Here is a 21,376-nt window from a genome sequence, read left to right on the forward strand (position 1 = left end):
AATTACTACCTTTCCTTGGTGCACACAATTTCGGTAGAAAACATCAACAGTGAGCTTCCAGACTCCTGCAGATGCTTACGTGTCAGAAGCCGCAGCTAAAGCTGCTGGCGATCAGGGTCTTTGCTTCAATGAAGCGATTGTCACAAAAAAAGAGAAATGTATTCAATCGCCAGGGGTAAGCCAAGGGATTTAAAGAGAGATTTTACTTTAGAACCAAGGAATCAGGCTGGCTTGGGAGCGTGGGTGGAAAAGACAGGACCCAGATAATGTAATTCCAAAATCGAGCTGAATTTGCCAAGCAGCTGACACGGTGCTTGTGACCGAGGTTCCTTGGCTGCTTAGGACAGAACGCCAGGCTGCTGTGCTGGGAGCATGTGATCACGCTGGGGTGTGCGTGTGCGCGCGTGCCCGCGTGTGTAAGAGTGAGAGAGAGAGAGGAGTGAAACCAGAACACAAGTGGCTAGTCCCTCATGGCAGGCCAAGCAAGTTCAGTTGTCTCTAAAGCTAAGATGAACCAAACTCATCTTCAATATAGAAATGAATCAGCCTTGTTTTTTCTGTCCCCTGCACGATCATTGTGTTGGAATACTGGAAAGCTGAATTGCGTGCTTTTCACTTCGCTCAGCTCCGTCACCGAGCCTGAAAGCACGAGACCCTGTATTCATGCTGAGTTTACTTAAATCACATCAGCACGTTTTCCAAAATCGAGGGGATTGTTTTGTTTTTCGGTGCTGGAATGCAACCAAACAAAAGACACACTGCTTCGGAAGCCAGGACATCCAGGGAGCGCTCAACGTTAATTCGTTGATAGTTACTAACCCTAACCACGGGCTCGGAGTCCCAAAGAATTTTTTTCTCCAAAGAATGGAAAAGTTCTCATCTCTGCACTGGTGAATACGGTAGCCGCATACGGCTACAGAGCATTCAAAACGCAGCCAGTGCAACTGTGGAACCGAATTTTACATTTTTATTGGATTTTAATTAACGAACATTTAAACAGGCACACGTGATGGGTGGCTACCCTAGGGGACACAGGTGCAGACTGAGCGGGTGTAAGTCTGCAGTGGCGTATAATAAACACAGTACTTGTCACTTATAAACAGATACCCTGGACGGCAAAAAATTTAACTTTATTTACAAAAACTAAAAACCATTAAATAATAAAAAATGAATTAGGTCCCTTTCAATAGGTATTCTGTGTTTCTGTATTGTTATTTAGACACTAATCTTATGAACTGTGCCTTAAACAAACTTCGCATTGCCCTTGGAGATTCAGGTCATGGCTTCTTCTAGATCCAAAGGAAGGTCTGGTGTCTGGAAGTACCTTAAAAGGCCATTAAGGCTTGGATTATTTTAAGCAATACCCCCACCTATCATTTGTTTTGCCATGAAGGAATTTAAGTTTCTAGCTTTGAGTCACAGTAGACGTTCTGAAATCTCTGGAGTGGCCCAGTTTGCAAAGAGACTGGTCCCACAGGTGGCGCCGGTTTTGCAACAGGGGGCCAACGCGTCTGTGGATCTTTTACGTGGCTGCGGCTCTCGGAGGAGCTGGTTTTACATACTTCTGGAATCAAATGCTTGCTCCTGAGGCTCTCCCCCCAAGAGCACAAGCATGAGCTGTTTCCTGAGATTTTACCCTTTTTTCCACCCCAGGCATCTTTGGGCAACACTTCTCTTCTCCACTGGCTTCCAGGTAATGGTATAAAGCAACAGTTTATATAACTTTATATATATATATAGAGAGAGAGAGAGATATACATACGCCTTGCTAGCACATCAGCAAAAGAAGATATTCAGAAAGGGCAAGCAAGAAACCCCAGTACCTGAGAGGCTCCTACTTAATTGATTCAGTTTCTCCCAAATTCATGCTGCCGCCAAACGCAGTTCATTGAAACATTTCGAATGTTTTCCTTCTCGCAGAGACCTTCATTAGGGACTCGTGTGGGGATTTGATTTCACAGTCTAAGAAATGTTCCATTTAATAAAATATTCGTTTTCTCTAGGGTTGGGCTGGTTGCCAAATCCTGAGTCAGGCTGAAAAAATTCTGGATATCCACACATATATGTATCCACATACACACATGCAAATGTGCACGTAAGGACGACCAGAACTGTTATCGGGCATTACCAACAGCAGTGCCTACAGTAGCCGACCTTATTCCTGGTCGAATTGTTGCCGTTTATCGTCGTCCATAATTTTAGGACATTCTCAGCTGTGGTTGTTGAGAATACCATGTAACTTACACATATCTCAAGTATAGTTAGGGGTTACAGAGTTAAGAGTTTCTTTTAATAAATTTAATGATTAGTCTGACTGTTTACTAGGGCTATGCAATTAGGTAGGAACGACACAGAACACTAAGTAAATTATTTTAGAAAGGCTTAGGAGGCTTCTTTTCACTGTCCATAAAGTCATCTTGTGATTTCTTAAATCAGCTACGCACAAGGCACCCACATATTTATGGAGCGACTTAAAGATCCCGCCGTTTACGATTCTCACAGGCTGCCTTGGAGCCAAGTTAGAGACTGGCACCATTCCCGCATGTCTCCTTCAGGCTCACCACGTTTTTCATCTGCTTCTGTGGCTCCCAGGAAGCAGCATCTTCAGCTGTTAAATTTACTTTTACTCCAAATGATCTAATAAATAAACTCCCCAATATGGACTCTTTATATTTATGGTCACTTTCAAATAAAGTGTATTAACGTCTGCCATCCTCTTAAGGCCCCAACAAGAAAGGAAACCAAATCATGAGTTAAGCGTTAATTTTCTTAGCAACTTGAAAAGATTAAGATCGCCCCTTGTAGATTCTGGACCTTTGGACTGCAAAGGTCTAACGAAGAAACACCAACGAAAGCACACGCAAGAGAAACATACACCAAAAAGCCTGATTAGTTTCGGGACATGCATAGAATAATTGTGCTTACCAGCTTGAGAGAAAGCTTCACGTAAAAATTGAAGAGGTAACAGGGGAAAAAAAGAGAGAGACAACACATCAGAAGAAGAGGCATTCGGTCAGTTGCACCGTATTAACATAACACATAAATTCACCTGTCGCTTGTAAAAATGACTTGCAGCGGATCTGTGCAAACGTTCACAAGAGGGGCTTGCCCCTGCCAAAACCTTCCTTTAGTTGCTACGTTGCCAGAGCAAAGAATAAAGATAGAAAAGGAGAGTTTCTGCTCACACTTCTGGATGGGTCACATCAGCCTGGACATAAGCTAAAATAAGTTTGCAGTGGGTGACACATGCTGATAATAAAAGACAAAAATAATCACATAGCCTTTTGTTCACCATATTTCACATGGAAAGTTTTACTCATGGGGGGTCTGAAGAGCAATTATGTTCACAACGTACAAGAAATGTATTATCTTGAGGAACTCTGATAAATGCAAACACTGGCATTTCTCAAAGGCATGAAGGCAAACTCTGGAATGGGTGAGCAGGTAACCAGGGGCTGGAAGTTGCTCCATCTGCAGGATCCAGAAAGCCTCTCTGCACCAGGCTGGAGGCAGGACGACTCTCTCGCACTGCTTACCACCCCCTGCACGGTGGAAGGTATATTCAGAGGCTCTCCATCCATTCTGAGCCCTACTCACGGGGCTTACACAGCACTTAGGGAACTAACATGAGTAGCTGGCCTGAAAGTTACTGTTAGGAAACAGAGAGCCGACTATCAACTATCCAGGGATACTCCTTGCTATGGATTTCCTGACAATTATCAGGATACAGCAGGCGCAATTTTGCTGGCCCTGGAGATTAGCAAAGGTAGAGCGATGACTGGACATAACACAGATTAAAAGGCATCTCCAAATTAGGAAAAAGAAACATGAGGTTTCTCGTTAACAGGTGAGACATGCTCTTTGGCTGGAAAGCAGTGTGTTGAGAGTGCGGTGCATTTTTACTTAGCTGTCATCAATTCTGAAAGTTCAGGCAGCTGTTGTAGGGTCAAAGATATGTTGGAGACAAAGTACCAAAGAAAGCACCCTTGGATGTTAAATCGAGAGTGCAGGGTGTTAAAAATTCCTCAACCAGATTTAAAAAAATCTTATTCTTATGATGAACTCAAAATAGACACTTCTATTCAAATAGGCATTAAGCTTGTAAAGAAACTGCCCCTATGGGGAAAAAAGCCTCGAAGAAAAGCAGCAGCGAGACAAAACTTTTGGGAGCATGGGGTATGAATGGCACACTCCTGACTGTTCTTGGGGCCCCTCCTGTGAGCCTTCGCACAGATCGGTTTGTCACGTCTTCGGTTCTTTACAGACAACACTCAGGGCGCACAGCAGAAAACTTTGCAAATACCTTCCCTACAAAGCACACTACCCCCTACAAATGTTTTCTCACACGCTATTGTCTGAATGTGGCTAATTCAAAGACCTCACATTTGAGCTCCGTGTGATACCTGTTCTCTGTTCGGCTACTTGTGTTACTTAGAGGCATATGTCAATTACACGTTCTCTCTTGAGCATTCCAAAAGACGAATTCTAACATAAAAACTAAGAGTGTAGGGATATTACCACTTCGTAATGAAAACGAGTCCTTAGGGTTGAAAATAAATCCAAGTACCCATAGGAATTAGCGGATTTTCAAGACAAATCCGACGTCCTGACATGGACAGTGATGGGTCATCTACAAGAAACACCATCACGTGACGCGGTATTCTTGTAACGATCATACACAGGTTTTCGGTCTTAGTTGTTGTAAGCCAGCCAGTTAGATCGTTTAACATTAGCAACCGAATCACTTCAGAGAATACTTGTAAAGATTGCATTAAGTGCATTGCGAGACATCTGAGGAACTAAAAAGCTGTCAGTTTCAGGCAACAATTACGGAGCCTTGGGAGCCACACAGGTCAATAACACATGAGGGGGACACAGAGCCAGCGGGTCCATGTGTTACTGCGTAGCCACAGGTACTAACCTCAAGTACGAAGAAAGGGGACAGTGAAAATAAATATATAAGTAACCGTGTTTAATTAAGGGCCATGCAAAGTCACGGACTCCTCCAGGCCCTTGCTCATGCGCCAATGACCGTTTTGGTTCCCCAAGCTTCATGGCATAACCCCCTTATAGATCCACCTCCTTCAGACGGGGATGGGGGTCCTCGTCCGAGCTGCACAGCTGCCGTCTGTAAGCGTGTCCTTCTCCCGGGACCACACTCTGCAGCCGCGTTTATGGGTGAGATTCTGCCCTAAAATCACACCCATTGACATCTTCTCAGATGGCAGTCACGATCAGTGAAGAGGGGGCAAAACCAAGCTCAGGCCATTGGCATTTTGAGGAAGCTTGGTTGTTTCTTGGGAAGTTGGTTCCTTTTCCCACCCAAGCTTTAGATGAAGTAGCTTGGGGTCGAATTTATACTAACAATGAGGCCCTTCCCGTGTCCAGAATTTCGTTGCCAGGTCCCCAGTCTTGGTGCTGTCATAGTGGTTAGTACCTGTACCATGACTGTATGCCCTGGCCATCACAGGTCAACTTACAACATAGTCCCTAGCTTCAAAAGCATACGTGGGTTTCCCTATCGTCCTCTTCATGAGTTCTTTGTGAAAACAGAAAGACTGAGTCTGCCAATAATCAGCAAGAGAACAAGATAAAATAAATAAAATTAAAGTAACCATAAAATTGTAACATCTGAAAAACAATAGGTAAGGGTTTTCCAAACCTTTCGATCAACTCCGATGGGATTTTTCCATGCAATGAACTTGAAAACATGGGGAAACTACATCCATATTTTAGATTTAGAAGGCCCTTGCCCAGACCAGAAAGAGAAATCTTAATTTAAGACAACAAAATTACATTTGTGAACTGCAAACGGAGACCATACTATCCAGGTTCATTTTTCCTTGACTTAGGTAAAGATGAAAAAATGGTTACTAATGCTCAGGTGGCATACTTAGAAATGTTCAGTGAAAGAAAATTTCCTTACAGATGCCAACGATTCATGACAAAAACCATTTTATCCTGGTTAATTATTTAGACACAAAATCGGCTAAGCTAAGAAATGTCTGCATAGGATTTATACATTCGGATAATAGGAACAAAGGACTGAAATCGGGATCTGAAAGCTGCAAAACACAATAAATTAAAAAGATGTGTTAAAATCACAGATCTATTATTCTAGGACACTTTTGCTACCTTTGGCACAATAGTCTTATTAAAGTTAAAAAGGAAGAATAAAGGAAGTATAAGGACAGTATCATTTTCGTCATGGGCCCTGTAATCCGTGTACCTTCTGTGTTGAGACTGCTTTAAAATCAAATTTATTTCCCCAAACTTCAGATTTGCTTTTTATTTTTGAACTTCCTAATTTTACTTCTGTGATGCATTTCCTTTTTCCTTTTTCTTTCTTTTTTGTTCACTTCTACTTTCTGAAGGAAGGGACCTCAAATCTGACCCTCACTAAGAACAGGCTGACCCAAAACGAAGGAAGCAGAAATGTGTTTCTATTTATTTACTAATTCTTCTAGAATGTGTTCGTGTGTGTGTTAACTCTCAGGAAAACACAGCACTGAGAAAAAAAAGGTTTTTTTTAACCGAGTTTTTGCTGAGCACAGATTTAAAGAGTAAGAAATAAAATTCATTTTGCTAATTACAATTTTTAAAAAGAGGGATTTTCCTTTAACTCATCATAATAACCCGTTTCTCATTTCACTGTGTTTAAGGGTTATATTTTTCCTAGCCATCTTTCCTGTATACTTATTGATTACTGACATTCTTGGGTCTTTTCCTAAACATTTAGAGAGCATCATGAAACACAGATCAGGAAAACCATTTGCAACCAACAGACTGTGTAGTGTTGAGAGAATGAAACAGACACAGAAACAAATGTAAATGATCACAAATGTTCAGCATACTCCACGTGAGATTCCGAAAGACCATGCAGAGGTACTTATTGGAAATACAATAACGAGCGCTCCGTAAAGGTTTTGCAAGTGGCAGAGAGATGGGTTAACTGACGTACAGTTAACGTAAAACTTCAGAGTGTCGCCAAAACACCCTGGCCAGATGTTGGAAATTCTTCCATGAGCAAACGGGATGGATGGGGAGTTTTAAAAGCCAGCCTGATCGAGCCGGGAATTGAGATCTAATTATAGAGCTCGACACGATCCATCATCCACTTCTGAAGCTACATTCTGCCTTCTAACAATGGCTGTCTTGAAATCTTGAGGAAATTACATTTCTGATTCTTAACCTGATCTGCTGGGGAACCTTAAGACAAGACGATTTCGCCAACCAGATGTATTCTTTGCATAAAATGTTGAGATTCCCTTATTAAAAGAACTCTGCATATAAGGAAATGGGGGGGCTGTCCCTCATTCTATTTATTTACTTACTTTTAAAATACGGAACGCTTCGAGAATTTGCGTGTCATCTATGCGCAGGGACTGTGCTATCTCCTCTGTGTCGTTACGATTTTAGTACACGTGCCACCCTTTGTTTTAGTCACAGCTATTATACCTTTACATTCTTTCTTACCCAAAGGAAGGGAAGAGTAAAAATTACGTTTGTACAAGAACATATCCCATGACCCGCTGGATCGCAGTCCCCACAGGTCAGGATAAAAGACCTTCCTGGGTGTGTCAACACACACACGCACACACACACGTCTGTCTACTCCTGATCGCCACGCCTCACTCTTCATACTAAAGGATATTTGGGGGTGGCTCAGGCTACACTGAGCAGTTAGCTTTATTTGCAAGGCTCCAAATGACTCTATTCCAATCTTATAAACCAAACTGGTAACTCCCTTGGGTTACTGGATCAGTTGCACAAAACCCTGTGAATCTGGCACAGGGGATCATAATTCAAAGGGCAAACGGGAGTCTAAACGACATCCATTCGCGAGTCAACTACATTCTAACAGACGTTCCCTGAGCATGGACGTCACAGAACCTCACGATGAGCGGGATCTCTGGCTTTGCCTCTTCCTAACTTCATCTTTCTAGACCTCGGTTTTCTTATCAGTAAAATAAGGGTGTCTTAGTGCCTAGACTCACAGGGCAGTTGAAGAAAAGTCAACGACCCCACAGAACGGAGTCTGGTACATCGTAAGTTCTCGATAAATGCCAAGTGCTTATTATCTCAGCCTCTACAGATAAATCTGACACGAGGCCTCTTCCAGCCAACAGGTATTTTATCACCATCCTATATGTTCACCAACAGCCAAAGAAACCACTGTAACCCCATGACGTTTCCCCTTCGAACCCTGAGGCTTAGCTCAGAGAGAGGTATCTTCGTGACACTCACATTATTTCAGTAATCATCAAGCAAATATTTTCTGAGTATACAGTGACTCCCAATTCCTCATCTCATATGTCACTGGCTTTGGAAACTGAATCTAAGCTTCCTTTTTTGGTAAAATCAAGGTAGAATAGTAATGACTGAGATGTTTTAAAAGGGAAGTGGAGAGAAGCCTTTCTAAAATGTGCTCGAGACCAAAAGGACTCTGGGCGGCTGGCTGGCTTTCTCTTCTTCTTTCCATCCCTTCTGCTTCCTTCTTTCTTCTCTCCTCCTCCTATTGTGGTTCTTCTCTCTAGCTACGGTGAATCCCAGGTCCTTACTGTTTCATGTTATGGGAAAACACAATGGATTCATTCACAAACAAAATAAGTCATGCAGAACGACACATGCACCCAGAGCGCACGAGAGAGACAGGATTCCAGAGCAGAACTTACCCCACGCTTTAGGCTCCGGAAGCAGTGGATTTTGGGTTTGGAGGTCATGAACTCGTTGAAGCGATGGGAGAGGGGTTCCTTTGGCTGCTTGGGAGACTGGGGGCCGTTGGGAACAGCAGAGGGTGAGGCAGAGGCAGGGGGAGGAGGGGGAGGCTGATGGGGGGATGTTAAAAGGGACATAAGCTACATGTAAGATGGAGCAGTGACAGAGTAAAATCAGAAACAAGAAGATAAGACACAAAACAAAAATAAGCATCAAATAATATTTGAAATCCAAAGCAAGTAAAACACAAACGATTAAATATATAGGCCATGGTCCAAAAGAAAACATGTAGAATATGACGAAAGTGGAGGTTTTAGTAAGTAAGGCAACGGAAGAAGAGCGAGAAATCTCCGACGAGAAGCTCATGCAGACTGTCCCATGCAAACTACATTTCCGATTGGTTACTAAGCTCCGATTAGTTACTAACTGGCTACACCAGTTAAGGCCAGAAGGGTAAAGATTTCTAAACCACCTAAACCACCAGAGCTTGATGAGAGAACATAAAGGACCTTAGATGCCAAGGTTGTCAAAACAGCAAGACAGTCTTTGAGAAATTAAATACGCTGTTATTATCCGGAAAGCGCAGTACTGCTGCCTTGACCACACGTGGCGCCCAGGTTCACGCATGCACCTACGTACCACGCCACCAAAATAAAACGCAAAATGTTCATGGAGGCACGTGTTAACATGAATTCAAACACCAAGTCATTAGCCCATGGAAACGATTTCAATCAGAGCTGCTGATAAATTGTTAGAGAGATCCCGCGCAGCGCCCCCTCTCCCAGCGGAGGGGACCAGGCGGCTGGCGGACTTAGCAGTGAAAGGCATGATGGGAAATGGCCGAGAGGTCAGTAGAGGTCAGTGTTAGTGTGGGTGACACGAGTCAGGTGGCAATGCATCTGAAATAAGACAAATGGCCATGGCAAAGGGACCACCACCAAAGAGAAACATGGTTTAAAATAAAACAGCACACTAGCTCTCTTCCATGTTCTGTGAACTATAGGCTTACGTTCTTAAGTTTTATTTTTTTGTTTTTTGTTTTTTTTTCTTTTTAAGACTAACAGAGAAAGTCAAAATCTCACTTTATAAAACTCATTTCACACTGGGTCCAACCATCAGTACCTTATTTTTTTTGATGAAGGGCCACAACTTTCCTTTGGATTTGCCACCAAACTTGAGCTCTGGTTTGCCTTCTCCTCGGGAATTTGAAAGGCTGTTATCCGACACAGTGCGTTTCATCGGCTGAGTGTAATCCTCAAATTCAATGTCCCCCGGAGGCTCAAACCCAGACTTATAAGCTTCTATTACCAGCTGGGAATCCTGAAATTACATCCATCACACACGAATGCATTCAAACACGTGCATATACTTTTCACACAACGAATTATGATGGCCTCATACAGATGTTCTCGTAAAGAATTATATCTCTATAGTTATCTAGAGAATTATATCTATATTGATTAATAACAGATTTTTTCTAGTAATATTTTTATCATTAGAAAGAATTAGTACTATCCGTAAAGCTATATGTCTAGCTGAGATGGGAAGATATTCTCAATAACCATTTTTCCACAGTTGGAGAAACAAATATTAAGTAGGAAGGACTTTTCCAAAAGCAGAAAAAAATGGGCCACTGTTACGCACTTCCCTTGAAAAGTACAGGAATACAAAGTCTGGTTCTCACCAGGAGTTCTAAAGGCAATTTAGCACACACAAAGTCCAGGCAAAGAGTAGATAATCTCTCTCACTTCTTTGGTTCATTGTGGCTCAGGTATATTAATTTATTGCATGATTTTCCTTATGGATGCATTTGTTCATAGATCTTCCCCCACTTACATGCAAGCTCTCTTCTGTTTTTCCTCTACTGTATCCCTAGACCTAGAAGGTGCCCGGCGAGAACTGTGTGCAGTAAATGTTTGCTGAATAAATCAGTGACCCCAATACCTACTCTAGGCTGTGATTCTGCTAGGAACTCTGGGTGCTACACCTTCTCGGGGTCGGGCAATGTAGACAAACGTATAAGGCGGTCACAACCGTAATGTCATAGATCGATAGATACATAAGTATTACAAAAGCACATGTGATTCGTAGTAACATTCAAAGTCAATGACCATCTGACTTAAAAAAAAAACTACTAGAGAAGACAATCTGGAAAGATCTCACTTCTTTAATACAAGCCCACATTTTGGGATGTCATAGCTACTTTGGTTACTCCTTACTTTGTAGATGGGCCACAGACTGCTGACTGTCTTCCAATAGCCGACTCCCTTTCCTTCTTAGGAACAGGAACCCTGATTTTAAGTTGGGCACCTTGCCACTCACCTAAAGGCTTCATTCCCCAGGCTTCTGTGCAGCACGGGGTGGCCACCTAAGTTTTGACCTCTGAGATCTCAGACAAGTAGACAGGACGGTGTGTAATTTTTTTTTTTTTTAAGATTTTATCTATTTGTCAGAGAGAGAGAGAGAGAGTGAGAGAGAGAGCCCAAGCAGGGGGAGCAGCTGAGCAGGGAGATGGATGCGGGACTCAGTCCTGGGGTCCTGGGATCATGACCCACGCCTAAGGCAGAAGCTTAACCGACTGAGCCCCCCAGGCATCCCTGGTGTGTAGGAAGACTCTTTAAAAGGATGGCATGGCCTCTTCTCTATATTCTGCTTTCTGGAATTTGGATGTGATGGCTGGAGTGCCAGAAGCCACACTGAGTTTGAAGGTCACACATCAAAAGCTGTGACGTAGGAGAAGCCTGAGTCCCTGAGACTTACAGACTTCTGTCCGTGCCAGGGCTGGACCCTCTGCCCACAGACGTCTTTTACATGAGAGGAAAGACAAACCGCCTTGTGTGAGACACTACTGTTCTCGTTGCATGCAGTTAAATGTATGATCTACGGATCTACAAGCCCAGGTGTGCCAGTGACTCACTGATGTGCTCTAATGGAAACACGGTCATTTCATGTAAATGGAAATCAATCATACATAAATAAACCAGTTTGAACTTTTAAGTAATGATGTGATTCTGAGACTGCGGTAAGAGGGAGGGGGGACATCCGGTTTGTTGGAGGAAAGGGTAACAGACCTGGGAGCTTTCTGTCCTCCTATCCCATTTAAATAATTATTCGATCACCTCTTTCAAGTCTTTGCTCAAATGTAACTTCTTGGTGTAACACCCAGACCCACCCCCTTGGGGACTTCTTAACATTCTTTCCTACCTCATTTTCCCCCAAATGCTCATCCTGTTTTAACACTCTAAATAAGGTTCTCATTTATTTTGTTATTGCCCATCTCTGACTTTAGAGCTGTGCCTGGCACTTATGAGTGCGTGAGTGAGCAGATTCAAACATGTGCCAGAAATGGTGCTTGTTCTAGGAATAAAAAGCACAAGGTTGTGGGGGGAGGGCTTAAGGGAAAGAACATGGGTTTGGAACCAGATGGACACATTTATTATGTGGCCCTGGGCAGGGCTGCAACCTCTCTGAGTTCAAGGTTCTCCTCGGTGGGTTGTGGTGAGCACACCATGCATGGAAGGAAGTAGGTGGTCAGTAAATGTTCAGGGAACCATTTCATAAAAATATCATCAACGTTTCTCAAAATGAAAATTTTGAAGGAGGATGTACCATCAACTAAACGTGAAGAGGTAGAGATAACGAGCGTGTGATCAAAGGAAAACCAGAATAAAAATAGCAAAGATCAAAGCAGCAAGACCACAACTAACTTTGCTAGGAGCTGAATTTGCAAAAGCAGATAAACTTGAGACACACCACGACAAAAGAGGAAGGGAACGTGCAAGGAAAGATGATCTGAGGGATTAAGAAATATCTGACCCCTGAATTCTCAAAAAATAGCAAAATGAAACATTCATTCAAGTAAACCCCTGAAGGAGGCTGAGGGAGTGAGCCGTGCAGATATCTGTGGGAAGAATATTCCAGGCAGAGGGAATAGCGTGATAGGAGCACACTCGGGAGTTTTTGAGGAATACGAGGCAGGCCACTGCCACTATAGCACTGGGGAGAATACCGAATAGGTGACGTCAGAGAGATACATGGGGAGGGAGGGTGTTCCAGATAGTTCAGGCCTTTGAGGTCACAGTGGCTTTGACTTTTCCTGTAAGACAGAAGCCCATGGAGGGCTCTGAGCAGAGGAGACACATGATCTGACTCATTGTAAAAGAACCCCTCTGGTCTCTGTGTTAAGAATGGGTGGGGGGAGCAAAGGTAGGGAGACATTAGACATCTCCTGCAGTAATCCAGGCTCTTCCTGCACAATCCAACTGGATGGAGATCTTGGAGCGGGAGGGTAACAATAGAGGTGGTGAGAACTGTGTGGGTGCTGAATGTATTTTGGAGGTAAAGCCCATAGGATTGGCTAATAAATTAATGCAGGTGTCAGAAAAAGAGGGTATCAAAGATGACTCCAAGATCCGTGCAACCAGAAGGATGGAAATGCCACGATGGAGACAGTGAAGACCATGGGAGGTGCAGGTTTGGCAAGACAGATCAGGAGCTCCATTCTGGATATGCCAAGCTTGAGGAATAAAGTAGACAGATATCCAAGTGGAGAAGCCACTTGGCAGCTGAATGTATGAACCTGTCGTGGAGGGGACAGGTCCAGGCTGGGAATGTAACATGTGTGACTCAGAGTTGAGATGGGACTTAATGCTCCAACAGTCTATGGATCACTCCAAGGACCGAATGTGGAGAGTACACAGGTCCAAGATCAAAGCCCAGGGGTACTCCCAAGTTAAATGGTAAGAAAAGGGAAAACAAGAACAAGCAAAGGAGACTGAGTCAATGAGGAGAAAAGCCATCACAGTATGGTTGCCTGGGAATCAAGTGAAGGAACAGCAGGTAGGAGGGTAGTTGAGTGGGAGATGGTGCTGCTAATAGTTCAAGTTCTTATCCAAGAACTTGAATGAAGACCTAGAAAAGACCCTTGGATTTAGCAACACAAAGGTCATAGGTGAAAACGAATGATCAGTGATAAAATGGGAAAACAAGGCTCCCACAATGGGAGAAATATCCTATAAATCTAGGTGCTCACAATTTGCCAGATAAAACTGATCAAGGGAAACCATCATTCAGACATGATCTTGTAAAATTGTGAAGTTCAAGGAAGAAGACATTTCTAAGCTTCTAATAAAAGAAATTAAAATCAGGCTTGTTTCAGATTTTAATCAATGTCAGAAGTCAATGAGGCTAAGGAAGAAAGTCAAGATTTAATAGAGGAAGGGGCGCCTGGGTGGCACAGCGGTTAAGCGTCTGCCTTCGGCTCAGGGCGTGATCCCGGCGTTGTGGGATCGAGCCCCCACATCAGGCTCTTCTGCTATGAGCCTGCTTCTTCCGCCTACTCCCCCTGCTTGTGTTCCCTCTCTCACTGGCTGTCTCTCTCTCTGTCAAATAAATAAATAAAATCTTTAAAAAAAAAAAAAGATTTAACAGAGGTGAAGGCTTACCTTATAAACCTCACTATTATTATTTCCCTTTAAAAGACCTCTCCCCACGGTCATTGGTGACTGTTGACATTTTAATAAACACGGTGATGAGACAAAGCCTCACCAAGACTATTTCTTGATTTCCCTCCATGAGCCAGGCATCTATGAGCCACCAAAAGACTTTGTCCGAGGGGCGTCTGGGTGGCTTGATCGGTAAGCATCTGCCTTCAGCTCAGGTCATGATCCCAGAGTCCTGGGGATCGAGTCCCACATGGAGCTCCCTGCTCAGTAGGGAGCCTACTTCTCCCTCTGCCCCTCCCCCTGCTCGTGCTTTCTCTCGCTCTCTCAAATAAATAAATAAAAATCTTTTAAAAGATAAATAAAGTTAAAAAAAAGACTGTCTGAAACTGAGGAGCAGAGATGTCCAAAATTGATGAAGTAATGGTGGTAAGAAGATGGAAAACTGGACTGGATGGATACATGACCAGTCACATGTGTCTCAACAAAGTCATGTGTTCAGCAAAAGGACTGTCTCTCTTTGGACATGCTTCAAGGAGATAAAACCATCAAATAAAGACACGCTCAGCTTAAGGAAAGGATGGTTTGATCACTTGTGACTACTTGGCATAATGTAGTTTCGTGGGGGAAACACCATTGATTAAGAAGCACCAGTAATTTTCCCCCAAAAAGTTAGCTGAAATCACTGAATAAGGAGGCTCTAGGCAAATAGATGTTAACAAAATAGAGACTGAGGAATCCTAAAATCAAAAAAATATGCCTGCTACTGGAACTATTCTTCCTACAACACTTACCATTTAACACATTTGGAAGTATTTCTGCACATTGGGTCGATAACAATTTTTTACACAGATGGCCTTAAATATGTTAGTACACCTAAAATGTGCTTAGAGCAATGAAGAATCTATATGCTAAGATATGTCCATACAGGAAAGACCACTTTGATCCCTTGCCTAGACTCATTTTGAGATGCTCTTACGACAAAGAATACTTATGACATCGCTTTTTGTTAAATATTTGATTTTGCAAGTTAAAAGTTTGTAAAAGCCTATGCTGGTGTCCTAGTTGATGTTTTTATTGAGGGAAATAGGTTTCAAGGAAAGGAATCCAAATGAATGACACGGGCCCTAAGTAGCGTTCTCTGACAGAGACGATTGTATCCGGAAGGGGACATGTGGCAACATCCAGAGACACTTTTGACTGTTACAACCCAGGGAAGGGTGCTATTGGTATCTGGTTGGCAGAAGCCACGGATGTTACTAAACACCCCATAGTGCTCAGGACAGGCCCCCACAATAAAGAATTATCTGGCCTGAAATGTCAACAGTGCCGTGAAGAACCAGATCCCAATGTGGGGAGTTACTCAGCCAACTGACAGGAAAACACTTCAATTTAATTCTGCAATGTCTCAGACTTACCTGTGTTTTCTGGAAAAGAAATTTGAAAGCTAGATCCAAAACACCGAGGGCTGAACAGAACACTCAAAACTGGTGTTACTATTGCTGCAAAATACTCGTGAGCATTGGAAGCCACTACCCATCGCGAGACGATTCAATGAGGTCACTGCGGACGGCGGCAAAGAAATAATGGAACCAGAAATCCTTCATTCTAGATTAAGTCCAAATGACAATACTTACATTCTTCTGATCGATGGATTCAGCTGCCTTTACTATTTCATCCAAGCATTTCCCAATGATCGGAATCACCTGCCGGTCAACCTCCGCGTAGGTCTTCATCGATTCCCCGATCCGCACTATCCTCCTTTCTTCCATCTCCTGTATTTTCTGCAACATTAGATTTTTTAGGAAATTAATTTGGTCCACTGCGACTCATGGAAGTTGTTTCCAGCAGCACTGTCACCTCGAGCAAATAGTCTGGGATGGAAATAGGCCAATCGGTAGGGTTAGAGCTACACAATCATGATGATTATTGCCTCCATCTTCACCAGCTCTACACATATTTTATGAGTTGTGGGGCTGTCCAAATGTATACTTTATAGGATTCCCTTCCAATTTCAGTGAGAACCCCACGCTCAAGTGCTTTTATCATTGACGCCGTTGGGTGATACATTTCAAACATCTCCTCCACCTTTGATTGGGTATTTCGCTCTTCCAAAAGCCTGGTGTTGGTTAATGGCCTCAACCCAACACAGGCTGAGATGCAACTAGTGTATCTTCCGTCTACAAGCTGGAGGCTCTTGTCTGCTGTGTGTGTAGACACTAAAAAGCAAATACTTATTTTTTTCTACAACTGGACCCAAGTTGTAAAAGATTCCCAAAGTGGGAGAACACGTCTACAACTTTTCTCATGCCATTTCTCACAACTTAAAGTACCCAAAAGAGAAACAATCCAAAGAAAAGGGCTGCCATTTATTCAAATCCTATAACCGTAGGAATTTTGCTAGGACTCCTAAAATTAAGTTGGCATTTTATAATCCGAATGGTCCTTCTAGCAAAGAGGGCACTAATCTAAGAATTGCACTGCTAAGACTGGCAAAGAAAGGCTGCAAGGGCAAACTCAGGACACCTGCAAAGGTCACTGATTAACCTTGAGATTAACAGTATATTAGTATATTTCATCTTATTGCCAGTCAACGCTTGATCTGGACGCTTTATTTATTTGTTTGTTTGTTTGTGTTGATATGTTGTTTTTTTTTTTAAAGTAGGCTCCATGCCCAGAGCAGAGCCCAACATGGGGCTTGAACTCATGACCCTGAGATCAAGACCTTAGATCAAGAGTCAAGTGCTTAACAAACTGAGCCACCTAGGACCTCCCTGGATGCTTCAAAAGTGACTTCAGTTTGAGGAAATTTAGAATTCTGTAACTACTCAGAATATAAGCCCAATCACGATTCCAAAGCCATGTGTCTCTAAAGGCAAAGCCAATCTGAGAGGCCTGAATTACTTACCTGAAATATGTTGGGGATGTGAGTATGGTAATATTCGTGCTGCTCGTGGTTGAATTTCTGGAGGATTGATGAGTAATCTGCTTTGCTGTCCTCTGCCATTTGGTGACGTGCTTGAGCTTGCTGTCGCGCCTTGGGGCAAAAAATGAGAGTACCCCCGTGTTTACATGTAATAAGAGCCTAGAATTGCAAACCAAAGGGGTTTGCAGTCAAATTTACCTTAAATGCGTTATATTTAGCAGGTGTTATTTTCTAGAAATTGTTTAGAATTTGAATTTAGTTTAGGTAAGGATGCGCACCCTAGTTTTTCATAAACCCTACCATTCTCTATTGTCTTAACTTGGCATTACTTTCTAGTTTGACACAAGAGTCCCTATTCTTTATTGTCTGCACTTGGCCCGATTCACATATTTATGTTACCTAGACGGTGCTGGTGGGAACCTATGCTCATATATTTTTATAATATGTACATATATTTTATAGGATATATGTATATAGCTTTTTTTTTCCTTAAGGAGGGGATGGGGGAAATCCATAATTTTTTTTTAAAGATTTTATTTATTTATTTGAGAGAGAGAGGGAGGGAGAGCAAGTGCACAGAGGAAGAGTGAGAGGCAGAAGCAAGATTCCCCACTGAGCAGGGAGCCTGATGCAGGGCTCAATCCCAGGACCCTGAGATCATGACCTGAGCCTAAGGCAGACACTTAACCAACTGAGCCACCCAGGAGCCCCATTCCATAAAAATTTTTATCCAACTCTCAATGGAGTTCATGAATTATTACAAAGGCATAGGAACCCTGATCTATATGGACCTAACACTCTCATGATGTTTATTATTATTATTATTATTTTAAGTAGTCTCTACTCTCAGTGAGGGGCTTGAACCCAGAGATCAAGAGTTGCATGCTCCATGACGAGCCAGGGAGGCACCCAGGTGTTTACTTTTAGTATATAGTTTAAAGAAGTAGCAAATATGGCACCCTCTTTGTGTTTTTTGTTTGTGTATGAGTATGTGCTATTTTGTGTTTTCCTGCATTGATTTTCTCCTAAATAATCAATAATGAAATGCATACATTTGTTTCTCTCTTCTAATTCGTATTTTGGTTAATCACACACCTACACGAAAGGGGCAACTGTTGATGAATTGCAGAATCGATTTTATTTTATTTTATTTTATTTTTTAATTAAGAAGGCTCCACACCCAACGTGGGGCTTGAACTCACAACCCCGAGATCAAGAGTCACACACACTCCACTGACTGAGCTGGCCAGGCGCCCCAGCAGAAATGATTTTAAAGCTTGAACAAGAATGCCTGTAAACTCTGAAGTCATCCACAAATACCACTGATGGTTACGCTGGTGATCCCACCTTGGATTCATCTAGCACTTTGGAGATGTCTTGAGAAATACAGCCTCCTGACTCTCTAACACAGTCTGAAGCTCATGCAGGGCAAAAACTACCCCCTGCCTGATGAAGAGGTGGCTTGGCCTGCAGGTGACTTGGCCAGCTACCACACCGAGCCAGAAACACAACAGGAAAAGGGCCTTGTTCCAACATAACTACGGGAACTTTCTGTTTCTTTGTTTTTTGTTTTACCAAACCCACTCATTTTTTAAAAGGACAAAAAAGAACACGGACACGTTCAAAAGTCACGTCAATGCCCCACTTGCTGTCTGGACATCGGTAGCGTCTACCACAGACTTTCTGCATCTCTGTGTTCTTTATGGTTTCCTGCCTCTGTGACTTGGAGGCTTCACCTGATTTTCACTTCCTTGACACATTTCACTCATCTGCCTGTTGGTGATCACCACGCCCAGCGTGGTCATTCAGAGCTGCCTCCTTCATTCTCTTCTTGAACATTTCTCAGACAAAGATTAACAACATAAATCTTTCCAAACTGATTTCCTTACTACCTGAGGTTCTTTTAGTTTCTCAAGGCCTTTAGGGATCTCAAAACCATTTTTATCCACTTCTCTTCTCCCCTTGGTTACTTCGACGGCCATGTTCTTCCTCTCTGTCGGCAGCCTGTTAATTCCCTTCCCGACCATATGCTCTGGCTTCCGCTTCTACTGTGTCCACTAGCAAATATGTTAACCTGGTCCCCAAAATGTGAAGTCCCCAGCTACCCTCAAAAATCCATGCCTTTCCAGTATACACGAGCCCTCCTCTGTTTAAATAATAGTTTTCCCACCTCCGTGCATACCATCTGTTCCCCTAATGCTTCCAACACAAAAAGCCTTTAACTCTTTCAATTACCTAGAGTTTTATCCTGGATCACTTTGTTATGAATACGAGAAAGAAAAAAAAAAAAACCCAGGAAACTCCCAGGTAGACCTCAAATTTCTAAAAGATTCTCCATTCCATTTACAAACCTTCCTCAGAAACAGTCTTAACGAAATTCAAGGGGGGGTTGTTTCCTCGTATGCTTTGTAAATGAAAGTAACAAGTAACAAGATGGGGTCCCCTTATTTATTTTGGAGAAATTATTCTAACTCGGTGAATTTTTTAAATAGCTTAAGCTCTGAAACAGAGAGCAGAATGTCATCATTATGCGTGTGTAGGTATGTACGTATGGACATGTACACACGCGCACACACACACACACACACCCCACGAACAGATACGAGCTTCCTGACAATAAACCCATCATACTAAGCACGGAATGCTTTACTCATGAGAGCTGGGGGCGCCCTGCCAGAGGTAACCCACCAACATCTGGTTGGAAGTGGCAACGATCCTCTCCTCTCAGTTCCCCTAAATCTCTAATAATAATGTGTTCACTTGGGTTATATAATTGCTTTCGTAAGCATATTAACTCATAATAGTTTCCCGATGCCCTTTACAAGCTTTACCCGCGGTGATCCTGAAACCTAACCGGGGACCACTAGATGGGAACTGTAGAAGCTGAAATCAGGGATGACGTATAAAACTTCACCCTGGAAAGCTAGCCGAGTAGAAGAAAACAAATCAGACAAACATACGTCAGAAGAGAACGAGTCTACCTTTTATGTGAAAGGAGCATGATGTCTCTGGGAGTTTTTCTTGAATGCAAACGTGGACATAAGGTTGCAAAGTGTATGTATTCCTAAACAGTCTTTGTAGGAATTTTCCTACAGTTTCTCACTCCCCTCCCCCCCCCCCCCACTAATACGATAGAGAAGCACTTAAAAGCAGTAAAATATTTTCGCACATCAAATTCTGCAAGGCTGAGGCAGGAAGACAGGACGGTCTTGTTCTCAATCCCAGCACTCAGCTGCTTTGAATTAATACCCACTTTTGAATCCTGGGCCCAGGAATGTGCCATTGTTCTGACCAAGTTTTACTATGGAAAATCTATTTTTGTTTAGTAAGCTGTTATGTTTATTTTGCAATGGAACTTAGAAGGAGTCTTTCTCTAAAACTAGCGTTAAGTCAGTTACTCATTACAAATACATTTTTAAAAATATCTTTAAAAGTGCTTTCGAAAACTTGTCTGGAGTAACCGGTAAGTAACTAGATATTTTAGAGAGTGTGTCTCCTAGTCTTAGGCTAAATGAAGATTGTGAAGATCAGTCTTTTTCGTCTCTGTTTAAGTCAGTCTAAAAATAGTGACTATTATCTTCGGGACGTACTTCCTTCCCAAGCCAGACCATAAGCTGTATCTTGCAATTAAATTAAAGTTCTCATTCTAAGAATACAAGACACTGCATCTTATAGCAACATGACTGTAGGGCAGAGGGAAGTTCAGAGGATTTTTTTTTTTAATGAGTCAGTCATAGAATTTAGAGAAAATATTCTAAAAAAGTCCAGAATGACCACAGTTGCCTGAGGCTGTAAATCACAGACATCTTTGAATATGCTCTAGACCACTTTCACTGTCAATCAGAAAGCCTGAATTTAAACTTCAGAATTTTTGACAAGCCCTTGGGAATCTCCCCAAATAAATCCAAACAGGCCTGAGTATGGACCACTTGAGCGTGACTTCACCAGCTCTTCACACCCCCCCCACCCCCCGCAATGTTCTATGGAAATAAAGTTGGATTGCCCAAAAGGTCAGAGTTGCAGTTTCTAAATAAAGAAAACAATAATTTAGAGGCTGAACTGCAGCTTGATGCTTCTAAGTCCTAATGGGTTTAAAGATAAAAATACTGTAATCCATTTAGTTAGTTAAATTTAGACTATTAGCATTGGCCAAAATGCACGGCGACTTCCTGTTCAGTTTGGTGTTATTTTTTTTCCCCTTAATATTTCAGATATTAAGGGAGAAAACAACCCCGCTGAGTCTCAGCTGTCACGAGCAGAGAGCAGGAGGCGTACTAAGAAACGTGTTCGC

At 42.5% G+C, this 21,376-nt stretch overlaps 1 protein-coding gene and 1 non-coding gene across 9 annotated transcripts in view; both read right to left on the reverse strand.

Moving 5' to 3' along the window:
• Positions 1 to 21,376, reverse strand: part of FNBP1 (formin binding protein 1) — a 135,286-nt gene that overhangs the window by 16,995 nt on the left and 96,915 nt on the right. For 2 of the 8 annotated variants that reach the window (XM_019795266.2, XM_019795275.2), the window contains exons 7-11: positions 17,068 to 17,196; positions 15,797 to 15,943; positions 9,841 to 10,038; positions 8,676 to 8,858; positions 2,926 to 2,940 (exon numbers count right to left, since the gene is read on the reverse strand). In XM_019795266.2, coding sequence (XP_019650825.1) covers positions 2,926 to 2,940; positions 8,676 to 8,858; positions 9,841 to 10,038; positions 15,797 to 15,943; positions 17,068 to 17,196 — 672 coding nt within the window. The remainder of the gene's footprint in view (positions 1 to 2,925; positions 2,941 to 8,675; positions 8,859 to 9,840; positions 10,039 to 15,796; positions 15,944 to 17,067; positions 17,197 to 21,376) is intronic. The other 6 variants (XM_019795270.2, XM_019795269.2, XM_019795268.2 and 3 more) reach the window with 3 other exon arrangements.
• On the reverse strand, positions 7,338 to 7,447 carry LOC117803166. The gene has a single exon (XR_004626864.1). It is a non-coding gene; the product is annotated as a U6 spliceosomal RNA (small nuclear RNA).

This window comes from Ailuropoda melanoleuca, chromosome 7 (genome assembly GCF_002007445.2).
Source record: "Ailuropoda melanoleuca isolate Jingjing chromosome 7, ASM200744v2, whole genome shotgun sequence".
Classification (NCBI taxonomy): Eukaryota; Metazoa; Chordata; class Mammalia; order Carnivora; family Ursidae; genus Ailuropoda; species Ailuropoda melanoleuca.